General features: G+C 40.4%; 1 protein-coding gene across 3 annotated transcripts; it reads left to right on the forward strand.

Annotated features, from left to right (window-relative positions):
• Positions 1–150: 150 nt before the first annotated feature.
• On the forward strand, positions 151–13,573 carry capzb (capping actin protein of muscle Z-line subunit beta). 3 transcript variants are annotated; one of them, XM_046383763.1, is made up of 10 exons: positions 151–384; positions 6,128–6,217; positions 7,746–7,867; positions 8,894–9,007; positions 9,096–9,237; positions 9,544–9,660; positions 9,752–9,817; positions 10,372–10,448; positions 10,832–10,933; positions 12,448–13,573. In XM_046383763.1, the coding sequence occupies exons 1-9, from the start codon at positions 382–384 to the stop codon at positions 10,923–10,925; spliced, it is 825 nt and encodes a 274-aa protein (XP_046239719.1). In that variant the 5' UTR covers positions 151–381; the 3' UTR covers positions 10,926–10,933; positions 12,448–13,573. The 3 variants fall into 3 exon arrangements, with proteins under 3 accessions (XP_046239719.1, XP_046239717.1, XP_046239718.1); XM_046383761.1 differs by lacking the exon at positions 151–384 and having other exon boundaries at positions 6,119–6,217; XM_046383762.1 differs by lacking the exons at positions 151–384; positions 10,832–10,933 and having other exon boundaries at positions 6,119–6,217.
• The last annotated feature ends 1,698 nt before the right edge of the window (positions 13,574–15,271 follow it).

Genomic DNA, 15,271 nt, shown 5'->3' on the forward strand with positions numbered 1-15,271 from the left:
AATCGAGGATTACAATCAATGTATTTGTCTATCTACTGCCCTCTCTGACTGCACATTTAATGCACCACTCCTCTCTTTCCATACTTGGCAATGCCTTTCTTGCTCCTTCTCTATTGGCTGCTGCATAGAAAGCCCGGTGACCCGGACATGTTACCGGGGCCTGTTTTCTCGTTGCAGCCTCCTTCCTGTAGCCCGGTTGAGGAAGTGAATTTCGCTGACAGGGCTGGGTTCAGTGAGGGAGAGGCGAACTAAACATCTTAACCAAAAAATAACAAGAGACGAGCGAAGCGACTTGTTAAAGCACAGTAAAGCTACGGTGTACAGTCATCGGTTAAATCGTGCTCCCCTTCCCCGCTGAGAACGCCACAGACCGCCGCAGACATGGTAAGGGCCGCGGTAGAGCTGGTGGGAGAGTTGGGGACGGGATATCAGGGTTTTGGTGGGGCTCTTGGCTACCGCTAATTAAGCGTTCACTGCTAGAGGTGCTAAGCTAGGCTAACGCTAGCGGGGGGGTACAGGATGGTAACATGAGAGCAGCAGCGGTGGTCCCTGTGTATTAATCACCGATGCATGTCCAACTTGCAGTGTTTGCAAAAGTTCTGCTTACTGGATACAAATGAATTAGCTTAGTGGCTAAGCTAGCAGCTGTTTATCCCATCTAGTCGGCTAATCGCTAGCTGTTAGCCAAGCTAAATGCCCCGTAGGCATAAACTTAGTACAGGATGTTTTGGATTTGACACAAGTTCGTGAATGGTGTTAGTGAGGAGTCCTAATATAACACACACTCAAACACACACACACACACACACACACACACACACACGAAGTTGTGCACTACACACGGACTCGCTGGCTAAAATAGTCAAGCGCCGGGTTGCCTGTAGCTAAAATAAGACTACTTGCTCCTCCTATTCCTTACCATGACAAGCTGTCAGCCTTCTCTGCTAAGTTTTTCCTGTCTTGCGAGTTTGATCGCGACTTTACGTTTTCTCTGGAAAATAATGAGCTCTGACAATCCACACAAAGCGTACCAGCAGTTGTTATTTACTTATTTTTTGTTTTTGAACCTTGTCTTGCCGCTTCAGCTTATATAGCAGCAGCATCACTGTAATTGCTCATGTATTTATGCTTCACAAAAACTAGTACTGGACTTTAACAATTATGCTTTAAGCAAATTATCATGTGCATTTACACTGTTAAAAGTGTGTTTTTGTAGAACTTCCACATGATCTAAATTGTCTTTTGCCTGAGTTGGGAAGAACAGCTGGTTTTTCTCCACAGGCGCCCACACTCCTCAGCCTCACCTCATCCATCCTGCTGGCTCAGCCTCACCACTCTCCCCTGACCCCAGGGGTTGTTGGTCTGAGATAGTGTTTACACAGAGACAGGAGCACTGCTAAACACAGAGTCAAGGAGTGCAGGTGTCCGATGGAGCAGACTGATTCATCAGCTGAGAAAGATTTTAAAACAAGCATAAAGTAACTCAGAGGAGGGGAAATGGCATGGGAGACATTGCCTAGAAACTTTTTGTTCAGGGTCACCCTTAAGGAAAATGTTTATGGAAAGAGGGTTCTCTACTTTATAACGTGCCATTGTTCTTTGACCAGCTGGCAGCTGCATGAGTGTATTCTGTTAGGTTAATGCACTGAGGGGGAGTTACTCCAGAGATGTGGATGGATGCTTTTGCTGACATCCAAAAAGGGAGGTGAAATAAATAGGCAAAACACTCAAATAATGAGGTAGTGTTTCAAATCTGTTCTTTGTAAGCATATTTTCGGTTTACCTGTGTCAGTGCTAGACATTAGTGCACTTACTATGTTAAACTGACTTTTTCCTCCTAGGCATTCATACTAATATTAACAATTGTATTGATTGATAAATTGCGTTGATGTTGAAGTAAATTCAGGCATTGTAACATTTGAAATTACCAGAGCTATGATGAAATTATTTTTTTCTGGTGTCTCAGCAAGATCTAGGTCAATGTATTGTCACCTTGTTGGCACTATCTGCCCAGATGAAAACTGATTCTGGCCAGTTTGAGAAACAGGTTTTGTCCCTCTACTATTACACACCTACCTACATCTTTCCACACATTCCCCAGAGTTTCATGTTGTGGCTAGTCTGTCCTCCCCTACTCACTAATATGCCGCTGCTTAGTGCAAATATAAGGGAGAGAAACCCCTTGGGGGAAGGCTATGCTATGCACTCTTGTCTGTTCTGTGTCTTTTATGGCTGTCATCATGAACAAGTTCTTCATTTAGGCTTAATTGGCCTGCTGGCTTAAAGATAAGGGATGATTTTGTGTTTTGTGTTTAATTTATCCTAAAACTTCTGCACAGCAAAGATACTGTGACAGGAAAACTGTGACAGGTAACTGAATATTACCTACTGAACACAACAGGTTCATCTGTAGTATTTATAAAACATGCTGCTTCATAATCTGTAATTTATTGGGAACATTAACCACATTTTCAAACATATACTGAGTAAGTACATAAGAAAACATGCCTCTGTAAACAACTCGAACGTGTAACCTAAAAAGGAAATGGCTTCAGTGAGTCTCAGGCTGTATTGAAGACTCTGCATTGACTTTTGGGGTCATTGGATGTAGACTGGACTGTGATGACAGTGCAGGTTTGGGTGTTTATAGTGTTCCTTACTATTTTACAAAAACTACCTTTAGTTTCTTCAGCGTTTCATTCTTGCTGAAAAATTTAATATTTAAATTGTGGATTTAAACTTCTCTCACCTCAAATAAAGAGCACCTAACCCTTATCTACATTGATACAGAGCTGAAATGTGTCAGGATCTGTTTCATTCAGCTTAGTGGGTGTATTGATTGATCACATTGTACATTTGCTTTGGAGATCTTAATTTGTGAGAGGAAAAAAAGAAAACCTTTTGTTTTTGCAACTTCAGAAAAGTAGCGACAGCCCAATCAGACACGTCTAGATACTGATGTATGAAGAAGACAAGTAAACACTGCACCGCATTTCAGACCCAGGCTGAGGTTAGTTTGACAGTCACCAGTTGGACATGTTTTACCTGTTTCTAAGCAAACTGTGGGAGGGCTGGCATTAATTAAAAAAAAATGGAAAACAAATATTTTGGCCTAATTAGCCTAATATTGTTTAATGTTTTCACTGTCTTACAGACTTAATGTTATTCTTGTTAGCTTGTATCAGTATGAACAGACTCATAAAAAGTACAGTATATAGGAAATCCCTGATGAAAACTAGATTAATACTAAAACATGCTCTCAAATTTATGTAAGGAGGCAGTGGGTACTCAATACCAAACCCACAGTTCAATGAATAGATGAGTCTTTATCTCAACAAAACTCCACTTTCGGATCTCAGGAAGCTAACAAAAATATTAGTTTGACAATCAGTACATCAGTTGGCCAACCAAAGTGTACTCTGAACAAATCAGTTCCCTCCTGTAGTCTGACCGGTGCACTGTCAGCTTCAGGGGATGTCTGGGGCATGGGTGGCTTGATAGTGGGTCCGTGGAGTAGAGACTGTAGATTTGGAGAATAATCTCATTCTGTAGATTGGGTGAATTATGAATTAAAGACTTTTTGGCCTGTTGCCAAGCTACCAGATGACCCTCCTCAGGATGGACTGGGCTTCTTCCACTGGAAATGTTTTGTGGACCAGATAGGAAGCTTTGGTGGGTCGGATGTTGTGCGTGGCCACCAGCTGACAATCACTGCTTTAGGGGAATCCAACGTGAATAATATGTAATGTTGTTATTGGTTGTCTTTGAGATTGACAGCCTTTGCGTCTCATGGTGGACCTCCTTCATGGTAAGGCACACCTCCAGGAAGAATAAAACAATTGGTGCACATGGAATAGGCCTACCACAGATATGTTTCCTTGTGTAGTGCTATCGGTTCATTATGTTTGCTGTAATGTTACAGTGCAATATTCATGTGAAGTTGCAGGACTGCCCTGCCAGCATTACTATCTTCATTGTTAACATCTACCTTGTGCTTATTGTTAGAATTGTTTTGCTGATATTATCTGGTAAACGCAAAGTGTGTGAAGTGATTGGGCCTTTACGCCTAATTTAAGTTTGAACTCAGCAATATATGTGATGCACCTGACATTTACCTGTCTGTAATTCATCTGAACTCATCCTCATAAAATGCCACTAAAGCAATAGCTAATGATTATTTACATTATCAATTAGCGTGCTGATTATTCTCACGATTAGTCAAGTAATTGTTCAGTCAAAAAAAAACTAATAAAACAATGAAAATAACACAATGTCACATTTTCTGTCATGTAAGAAACAAAAGAGCAGAAAATCCATACATTTTAGAGGCTTGAATGGGAGAATTTTGGTAGTGTTGTTTTAAAAATTGCTACAATGAAATTTCTGTCCATCAACTAATCGATTAATCGATTAATTCATTGCGTAATCGTTTCAGCTCTGCCTTGATAGCTAGTGTAGCTGCTGCTATTGCATGATCATTTGATAATAATTCAACATTATCTGCTGTCTGATGCCCCACCTGTGGTTTCCCCGCCCCTGTCACACTGCCACAGCCAAATGAAAGCACATCCTTTGACAGCTGAAGGACAGTATCTGCACTGACATCACTGATTTGGATACGGTCAGGCATGATACATGTTAGAAAATTTACCAACAGAACAGTCTCATATGCTTTATGGTTCAGTTTGTTCATACCTTTTGGGATCCAAATATAAATTTATCTAGCAGATTTTTTTGCTTTGTAAATTCTCACATGACAAATCATGAGTGCTGTTGAGTCTGCTGAGGAGGAAATTTTGTATCTGTAATCTCACACTGAGTGAGCAGTGTTTGCCAGCAAGGGTGTGAATATTCCCTGCACAACAGTTCCTCTCATACCCTCATACAGAATGTAACAGGCCTTTATCACCGTGCTGTTTTAGAGAAGTGAATGCTCAGTAGTTGTATATATATATATGTATATATTTTGTTAAATTTTACACCTACCAGTGCACAATTAAAGTGAGCCTGCTTTAAATTATTGAGTCTATTCAACTTTAAACATTATGCTGTTTAGTAAGGTCTTCATTAGGGTAGTGGGACTTTTCAAGTCTGTCTGTCCGTTAAGAGATCCCTTCTTGATGTGCTTTTGTGGTGGTACTTAATCCACATCTGTGATGTGAAATATTATTCCAATATCCGAAGATAATTTCGACATTCTGAGTCAAATCAAATGAGTGCCTTCTAAGTACAAAAGCTGTTTTCCAGGTGACAGTAAAGAGCTAACAACACAAAGAGGAAGTACTGAAGTATCAGTGAACTTGTCAGTCAACAGCAGGAGATTAGAGATGTGGCACATCTGCAAAGATTTTTCTGCGCCGTTGGTCAAGAGCGACTGTTTTCAGACAGTGGGAGTCCTCTTAAATATCGATCCACTTTATGCTTATTTGTAATCATAATGGAGAGGTTAATATTGTCATCTTGCAGTACTTACAGCTGTATCTGCTGGCTTTCTGCCTCAGTGTAGTGGGAAACACAGCACAAAATAATAGTGTCACTTTGCATTTAGTTTAAAGGTATTTTTGTGTCAGTACAAAACACAGCCAAGTTTAACAAGTTTAATCATTTACAGAATAATCAGCATTTGACCTTTTTACATTACAGAAGGGTTTTTTTATCATGTTATCTGCATTTATTAACAAAGACATGGTGTTTTTTAAAAATTTCCTTTTAATACTGCATCACTATTTTTCTCTTTGTAATTATTTTTTTGTTTCTAGTATTTTGAGATTTTTTTCCTCATATTTCTAACTTTTAACTTTTCAGTTATGTTGCCTGACAGATGACTTATTGTTATTTGGTATTTTTTTGAGCAGTGTGCTGTAATTGGTCTTGCATTGTCATCATTCATTTTTGTTTCGTGATTGCTAAAAAAAAAATAAAATCTTAAATTGTTAAATTGTGAATTGAGACAAGCTCAGACACACTGAGATGCCCCAAACCTTCAGCAACATGCCAGTATGCAGTAACAGACCGTATATGACTGGAGGAAAGCTGCAGTGCTGTGAAGCTTTAAACTGATACTTAATGAACTTTAATCTGACGCCACAGTACTAAGTGTTGTCCCTGCTGGTTGTTTATGTTTCAGAATGACCAGCAGCTGGACTGTGCCCTGGACCTGATGAGGCGTCTGCCTCCTCAGCAGATCGAGAAGAACCTCAGTGACCTCATTGACCTGGTGAGTTAGTGTCTTTATCTCTTTATCCTGTCAGATATCTTTAAAGGTCAAGCATACACAGAGAGGAGCATTTTAAAATGCATATAAATGAAATTCTGTGTGTGTTTCCAAGGCAGCCAGTGTCTCTGTAGTATGACCTTGTGAACAGCTGATGGAAAAACTCAATTTGAAGTTTTTGTACTCATGTTTGATCACTTTATTGCTGAAAGGAAAATATCAAGTCATAAAACTAAAAATGTTTACATACTAATATGTTGTGAAAGTGTGTTTTGTGACCTGTTTTTTTTTCAGCAGCTCTATACTGTGTTTGGTAGCAAATGAAGTGTGTGTGTGTGTGTAGGCAGGCAGGCAGGCAGGCATCTGTGGTTTCACTGGTGTTTCAGTGTTTGTTGTTCCATACTATGCAAGTGTAACAGTTGCTGCACATCACTGCATGGTCTGAGTAACTGTAGCTATTTTCAGCATTTAACATTAGTTATTTTTGTGCACCGTGTGGAAGTGAAGCTTTTTTCCCTCAATTCTCAGCACAACATTTGAACAACTTTAAGTGCTGCCTGTATATCAATTATTTGGTTCCTTGCCACAGTTTTCTGTTAGACTTATTCAGAAAATATGATCAGCCGAGTCCTACAAATTAAGCTAAATCAGACACAAATCAAATCACACTTTTTACCAGTGTTTCCGTGGCACCTTATTTTGTGGGTGTATGCGTTCCTTTCCAGCCAGACCCCCACCTGCTCACCTTCCTCTACCCTCACCTTTAACCTCTCTCCCCCCGTGCATCGGCTCTCTCCTCACCCATTTCACTGTGTCTGGTTGTTAGTGATGATTATCGCAGCTGTCAGTCACCTCCGCTGCCTGGAACTTTTTGTCTCCACCAGCTCAGAGTTTCCCTGGCAATTCAGAATCACCTGAAATCACCTCTTTCTTTCCTGTTTGTCCCACATCTCCCTGAACTGCCCTGCAACATTCTTCCCACGCCTCTTACTCCTTCATTGTCTTATCTCAGACTAAAGCTGCCAGGTGTGTGTGAGTTTGAGGGCGTGTGGGCTTGTTCAGGAAAACTGGGCCTCCTTTGTGTCTGTGCAGGAGGACCTAGAGAGGGGCGTCCATGTCAGTCTGTGACAAGTAATTTGTACCCCCTTATCTTGTAGATATCATGTTACCCACTGATATTTTATTCCAGCTTCACTCAGTAACCTCTGCTTATTGAGTGAATCTGAAATGTGAGACAGCAATTTTAAGTGTATTTTTTAGCTTAAAATACAAGGCTACTTTTGTTTTTGCCGTCTGTGCTGTACCCCCACAACCCCACAAGTTTTTTTTCAGTTGGCATCTGTTATGGGAAGTCTGACTGCACAAAAGGGGCTTGTTCTTACACTTCTTGCTTTCACTTAAGTCAAAAAGAGCACTTTAAATCAGGTGACTGAGAAGTTGCGATGTGTTATGTTACCCCCTGAAACTACTAAGATATCTGTGCTGTAGAAACCGTTCATGTTTGGGCTTCTTCTCTCTGGGTTTCGTCCAGGTGCCCAGTCTGTGTGAGGACCTCCTCTCCTCTGTGGACCAGCCCCTGAAGATTGCCCGGGATAAGGTGGTGGGAAAAGACTATCTGCTCTGTGATTACAACCGAGACGGCGACTCCTACAGGTCGAGTTCATATCACTGCACTGCAGTCATGGACAAGGAATATTAACTACATTATATATATACATTACATATGAGGTCATCTGTCATTGCAAAAATAGGCCACAGTGAGTGAAACAAAAGGTTTAGCTGTATTTGAATGATCAGATAATAAAGTCAGATTATCAGAGCAAAAGACACAAAATATCCACAAATTTCCTGAAACTTAGAAACTCCCATTTTATTGGTATTTTATACTAAAATCAGGTACTGAGACTTATTTCTAACACAAATCAACGCTGTTGATGAAGTCTGGGTGCAAATTCGTATTTCAAAGCATTTTGGGACACACTCTTTAGCTGTTTGTGTGATCTTATGGGAAATCATGTGTGTTTATAGTTGTTCAGCTGATCGCACTGGAGGGCAGAGTGAAAAGCCAGCTGTCATAGAGAGACAGGAGATGTGATAACAGTGCACATTTTCAGACAGTCTCTCCTGGATAACATTTGTAGTGCTATAGCAGGTTATTCAAAGGAAATGTGACAGAAATACTTACGTACAGAGTAAAAAAAAAGGGAGAGCGCTTCAACCCCAGCTCCTTTTTCATGTCAACACACCTGTGTAAATGTCAAGAGCAGCAGTCTTCCAAGGTCAGACCTCGTAAGATTGAGCTCCCTATGCTCATTAGCTTATGTTTCAATGGCAAAACATTTGAAAATACTCAAGTGATGTCCATGTGATGTCCTGCCCATAAGGAACATTAACGTACAAGAATCCAATGTCTGCGTGACAAACACCCTTTACTTTGACATACAGATGAAGTCAGCCATGTTACTCTGTTTCTTATTGGGGGAAAATATGAGGGACAAGGCTTAGAGACAAAACTAAAAATGTGATATATCAGAGGAATTATTTTATTTATTTATTTTCATTTTCAAAGAGGTTACCAGCCAGTTTAGAGGATGGATCATGGGTTTTCTAAACATGCATTTAAATACATTATGCAACACTTCTGTCTGTTCAGTTCTGTCATCCTCTTCAATCCATCAGATCCCCATGGAGTAATAAGTATGACCCGCCCATTGAAGACGGTGCCATGCCTTCAGCTCGCCTGAGGAAACTTGAGGTGGAAGCCAATAACGCCTTTGACCAGTACAGAGACCTGTGAGCACCGGCCAAGCAATCTCAATGGGAGTTTTTAATAAACGTTGGGTGTCGCCCTCTTGTGACCTCTGTTATCTGTGTTTGTCAGGTACTTTGAGGGTGGCGTGTCCTCTGTGTACCTCTGGGACTTAGATCATGGCTTCGCTGGAGTTATTCTCATCAAGAAGGCCGGGGATGGATCCAAGAAGATTAAAGGGTGCTGGGACTCCATCCATGTGGTGGAGGTGCAGGTGAGAATCAGCTGAGATGAAACAGGTTGACATTTGAACATGTTCCTGTCCAGTCTTTTTATTTTCTTTTTTTATCTTTTGTACAGTTACAAATAGCCAAAGGGGTTTCATATTGCGAATCGTAAAAGGAAAAAGACTTGAAAACGATTTATTTCGCTTATGTAACAAGGAAGTGTCAGTGATGTTTGCAGGTGACGTTTAGGAGATGAACCAATCCTGCTAGACAGTGACACGGTATAAACCTTATAAAAACTGCAGTTTAGTTTGGAGTGCTGTCTCACTTCTTGGTGCCTTCTGTGTGAGCAGGAGAAGTCCAGCGGTCGTGCTGCTCACTATAAACTCACCTCCACCGTCATGCTGTGGCTCCAGACAACCAAGAGCGGCTCCGGTACCATGAACCTGGGTGGCAGCCTTACAAGACAGGTACGGTGTTGAACTGAACAGAAGACCGCTGCTGATGCGTCCAGCCTTTCTGTTGCCATCTGTGAACTCACTTTGCTTTATCGTTTCACAGATGGAAAAAGATGAAACAGTTGGAGAGTCCTCACCCCACATCGCCAACATCGGCCGCCTTGTCGAAGTCAGTATGACTGCTAATATGCTACTCTGTTAAACATTTTAACTGCTCACCTAAAGCAGTAAAATGACTGCAATGTCTCATTTCTCAAGAACAGACCTCCTACAGAGGATTCTTCTTATATTTCACAGAGCATTGATAGTTACTTTATATGTAGACTGTGTTGTGCTCTGTAGCAGTGCCACCATCATTAGTCCAGCTAAATGATGTTTGTGTTAATAGGGCTTATGAGAAACAGCAACATACCTGTTTTGCCTGCTCATCTCTTAACACTGGGCTTAAACAGTTAAAAGTCTTTTAACTGTTTAAATCTTTTGCATACATTGCATGTTATTGCACAGGTTTACACGTGGCATGTCACCACAGTAATGACAGCTCATTTACATTCTCCTTTATCACAGATTAGTCTGTAGTTGCTCATTCTTCAGCTTGCAGTATTGGCATGCTTCACACACCTCCGTGTCTAATCAGTGTACCAACAGTCTAAGAAAAATTGTTGTGACAAAGATGCAGGAATCGTGCTGCAAAAGTTAACAATGTCTTGTTTCTCATTCCAGGATATGGAGAACAAGATTCGCTCCACACTGAATGAAATCTACTTTGGCAAGACCAAGGATATCGTCAACGGCCTAAGGTAACATTAGATGAGTTGTCCTCCTCTCTGCTTTCACAGCACTTCCAGTCAGCAGGGTCTGCAGTGTTACCGATCTTACTGAGAGCAGAGTTTGTGCACTTCTGTGTCGCTGTCTGTTGAACTGTTCAACAGATACTTCTCTGGTCTCTTTTAGTTTCATTTCTTGTCTGATATTTTCTACCTTTGCTGCCCCTCTTTTCAGTTGCATTTTTCCTGTATTCGCTTCACCTCCTCCCTCCCCTATCCTTCTCTTCATTCTCTCCTGTTGATCTCATGTTTTTGCCTTTCATTTCACATATCTGCTGCCATTCTTCTCACCGTCTGCCCTCCTGTCAAACTCTCTGTCACCTCTCCTCCCCTGCTGCTTCTCCTCTGTGCTCCAGATCTATTGAGTCTTTGCCTGATAACCAAAAGTACCGGCAGCTCCAGAAGGAGCTGTCGCAGGTCCTCACCCAGCGTCAGATCTTCATTGACTAGGGTCAGAGGTACATCCTGGCATGGGCAAGTGTGTGTGCATGTGTGTGTACATGTGTATTTGTTGTGTGTACTGGTAAGTAGAAAATGAACAAGGGGAAATGTTGCTCGGTGCTCTGTCCATGGTGCTCCTGAAGGGGGCAGGCAACGTTTAAATAATGAACAGAGTGACCCTTGTGTGAAAATGAATACAATATTTTTAATATTATTTTAATTTAGCTTGTTTCTTTAAAGCATTTAAACTACTTTGATCATCTGGAATAGTTTAGCATGACCTGCAACATACCTTTCAAATATAAGTGTGAGAAAGCAGCATGAAATACATTAACAAGAAGTTGCTACATTTACATGTGACACTAATGGACGATGTGGATACTAGATTTCAGTATTATAAAAAATAATGTAATAATAAAACAAAAACATGTTGTTTTTTGCCCTTAGATTTGCTTATACTATACTGAGCAAGACATTTTGCAGTTGAAAAGTTAACTTGTCAGTGCTCTCTTGCAGACAAACTGTGCAATAGAGACACTGCTGATGAAATATCTTTTCATAGTGCAGTTTCCTGTTATTTGTCTTATATTGACTCCTGCACTGAGATGATGTTTATGCAGTTAAAGTATGCTCAAACGGGTCACTTTATGTAGGACTAGAAAATGATACAAATCAGATAAACACTTTAAAGTGTTTAAAATTTAAAGTGCTTGTGAGGTTCAGACTCAGATGTGTGTGTGTGTGTGTGTGTGTGAGAGAGAGAGAGAGAGAGAGAGTCAGAGTCAGTCATTCACTGTAATCTTTATGTGTTTGTATCCTCCTCAGGGAGTTGAAGACTGTTTTGTTTGAGTCTAACAGATGATCTCTGTGAGGGAGTGACTCACTAACTTTGTCAGGTTATTCCACCAACCACCCCTGATGTTTAGCACTTTGTCAACCTAATAAGGTTTTATAAAATAGTGTGTTTATTCTGACTGTATCCTATCAAAGGAAAGCTTTTTTTTTTTTTTTTTTTTTTTAGAAATGTGTGTTTGAAAGGACAGCATTGAAATTAAAAAAAAAAAATGTGACTAGGATTTAGTATTGATCCTGCTTCTATTGTTAAGCCCAAACAAACAGATTGAAGATTTCTTTTAGTTTTATATGTACATGTTAAAATATCTCTTATTTATTATTATTCTACCATCTTTATTACCTTGAAGTAACTTTATGGCTCAACAAAGTGCAGCATGTAAAGGCTGGTGAACCCTGTCATGAGACAGTGCAATCAGGTGAAGCACATTATTAACAAATAACTGTTGGTTTAACTTGCCTGAAGTTGGTATGTTTCATGTGTGCAGTGTGATGCATTTCATGTGTGATAATACACATTTCTCACTAACTTCTTTCCACAGAGAAGGAGAATTGGACTCTGATGTCTGCATTACTAATACACTTCTCTCTTGAACTTTTCCCTTCGCTCTCACTGTTTCCGTATTCAGTGTTACACAAACTTATTGTCTCTCCTCTCTTTGTGTCCCTCCCTACACAGGAGTGTTCAGTCTCTGGCTGACAAGTCAAAGCAGGAGGCTCTGAGGGTCGACCTGATGGATGCACTCAAACGCAAACATAACAGCTAGAGATGCTACTGTCTTTCTTCTGTCTCTCTCACTCTGTCTCGCCTCATCTCTGCCATCTTTTCTGTTTCTTTACGTCTCTCCCTCCATGCCTGTTTCAGTGCTGCACTCTTATTTGTGGAAAAACAAAAAAGGAGAAAATGCTTAGCTTTTTGGGTTTTTTTTCTGTTTTCTGTCAGGTTTTGTTTTCATTGCATCTCATCTGCCATGAAGCCATTCACTCGTGCTTCCTCTGTCTCTCTCCACCCCTCTTCTCTCTCTATCTGCTCTCCCATGTTATGAATATTATGATAGTATTACCACGGTTAATGATAATCTTACAGTGTGAGGGTCTCGTAATAATAATCCCTGATGTTGTCACAGCTGATGTGTCCTCCGTCAGTTTCAAATGAGCGATCTTGGTCCCGCTTTTCTTCTGTGATGAGGAAACTGACACAGGCTGTGCTGTAGGTGGTGCAGGCTCGATGCGGCTGTCATTATTATGGACGTCAACTTTATTTCTTGCACCTGTTATCGTCTGTGACACCCCAATGATATATTTGTATAAAATTATTACTGTCCGTGTATATCTGTCATTATTCTAGGCAATGTAAACGGTGTCAACATGAGGACAGCTTTCGGTTTGTGTTAGAAGGTTTTTACTCTTTACTCTCCTTTCTGTCCACATGCATGTGAGCCTGTGTGGGAGCATGGGTCTGCAGTGAGAGGAAATGTAGACTTATCAAACACGGGGATGGACTGTTATAATCACTGGGTGATTACACCCACGTCGTCAACCCCAACCCCCTACACTGTGTATAACATGACAGATAGCCTCCCCCTCTCTTCTGCTTACGCCAACTTCTCTCTCTTTCTATCTCTCTCCTCACCTACTTTGTCTTTGTTGGGGGTCACAGTTTGTCTTTGTGTCACATTGGAAACCTTTGTTTCCATTTTGGAGGGGAATCTTTTGTTGTATTTTTGTTTTGTTTTAATTTTGTAAAGCTTATGATTCATATTGTATTAGAGCCTCCAGCAACAATAAAAACAGTAAAAAGCAAAGATCTTGTTCCTTGTTTATTATTGTTATTCATTTCTTATTGATGTGCCACACTGTGCAGGTAGTGGGTAAAATAACAAAACTACTTTACCATTGCTCACACTGCACGGGAGAAACGCCATTATGAGTAACCATTATTAAGCATTTATAAGCTGTATGTAAGCGTTTAATAAATTGCTTACAACACTAATGTAATGTGATCAGTTTTAAGCGTTTATTTGTGTATTTGTAGACTGCATTAGCTATGTGGAGACTGAAGTTAACAGATAGGGAATGGCCGAGTAAAAACTTGTATTGACCTAAATGCCTGTAAAGGAGAAGTTTTAGTTGTTGACTGCATTCCTAAGCACTTAAAAATGCTCTTATCTGCTTATCTATGTCATAGTGTGTGCATTTAACAGATTGGATGTTTATGTTGCTTATAAACGCCTAAAAGACCGACTAACAATTTACAGTCATGTTGGCTGTGTGGCTCTGGCAGCTGAGGTGAATAGTAATGCTAACAGGCTACACACAGTAATAATGCTAACGTGCTGTTTACACTGTTTGCTGTCTTAGCGTGTTAGCATGCTCATGTCTGCTAACTTTTACAGCTGAAAAACAACACTTTGGCATTTTGTTAAACTATGAAACAGACCATGGTGGAAATGAACAAAGCTAAATACACCTACTGAAGTATTTACTCAAGTACAGTCTAATACTTATAGTGTTGGTTCACAGGCTAGCCAGCAGTATATAATGTCCTCCATAATCCGTGCTCTTGTACAGTTTATCTGTATTTTTATACATAGTGGTGCTACTTTTCTAAACTGAGAGAAAACTGTCTGTTCACAGTTTTGTCTTTTCTTCTTCTTATTTTTAAATTGTGGAATTGGCCACATTTCTCTGCCGCTCATATCACTGTAATTTATTCAACATATTTTTATTTTTCTTTTGGGGCCCTGAAGGTTTTGTTCCACTTCTGCAGCTAATTCTACCTCTTTGACGGATGGAGAATGGACCTCAGCTGTAAGTCCATGATGGTCATGACGCCCTGAAACTGCCCCATAAATAATAAAAAAACAAACAGAAAAAATAAAAAATAAATCTGATGCAAGACAACGATGCAAATCCATGCCATAGTGAAGATTATGTGATTACTGACAACTACCAGGTTAACCCTGTGGACTGGATGTGGAGTGTGAAGACTGTCTGAAAGGTTTGTTGTTATCAGGGACTGAAGAAAAGTCCCATCCCCTCGTACATGCAACACAGCATGACGATCATTTGCATCTCTTGAAATGCAAATACTGATCATGAGCTGTGGTGAGAAACAATGAGTGAGCAGCGTGAATGACTGTGCTGGTGGAAACTGTGTGACTCCAGTCTGTCCACCAGGTGTCAGTAGCATTCAGCACATCAGCTGAGGTCCACGTTTTTTTATTCAATATTTCACTGGTCTGTCATCAGTTCTAGTGCATTTTGCTGTTCTGGTTATGGCTTCTCAACACACTAAACTAAGGAGGGTGCCTGTTAAAGTGTCTAGGCTGACATGCCTCTTGTGAACCAGTGTAAATTTCTATTTTGATCTTATTTATTTGTTCTGGGTGAAATTGAGAACATCTCCAATGAACAAAACCTGCCAGGTAAACAGAACAGCACAACACATCAGCTGTTGGATCTAAAATCAACTGGTGAACACAAATGAATTCAAAGTGGTT

Source organism: Scatophagus argus, chromosome 3 (assembly GCF_020382885.2).
Source record: "Scatophagus argus isolate fScaArg1 chromosome 3, fScaArg1.pri, whole genome shotgun sequence".
NCBI lineage: Eukaryota > Metazoa > Chordata > Actinopteri > Scatophagidae > Scatophagus > Scatophagus argus.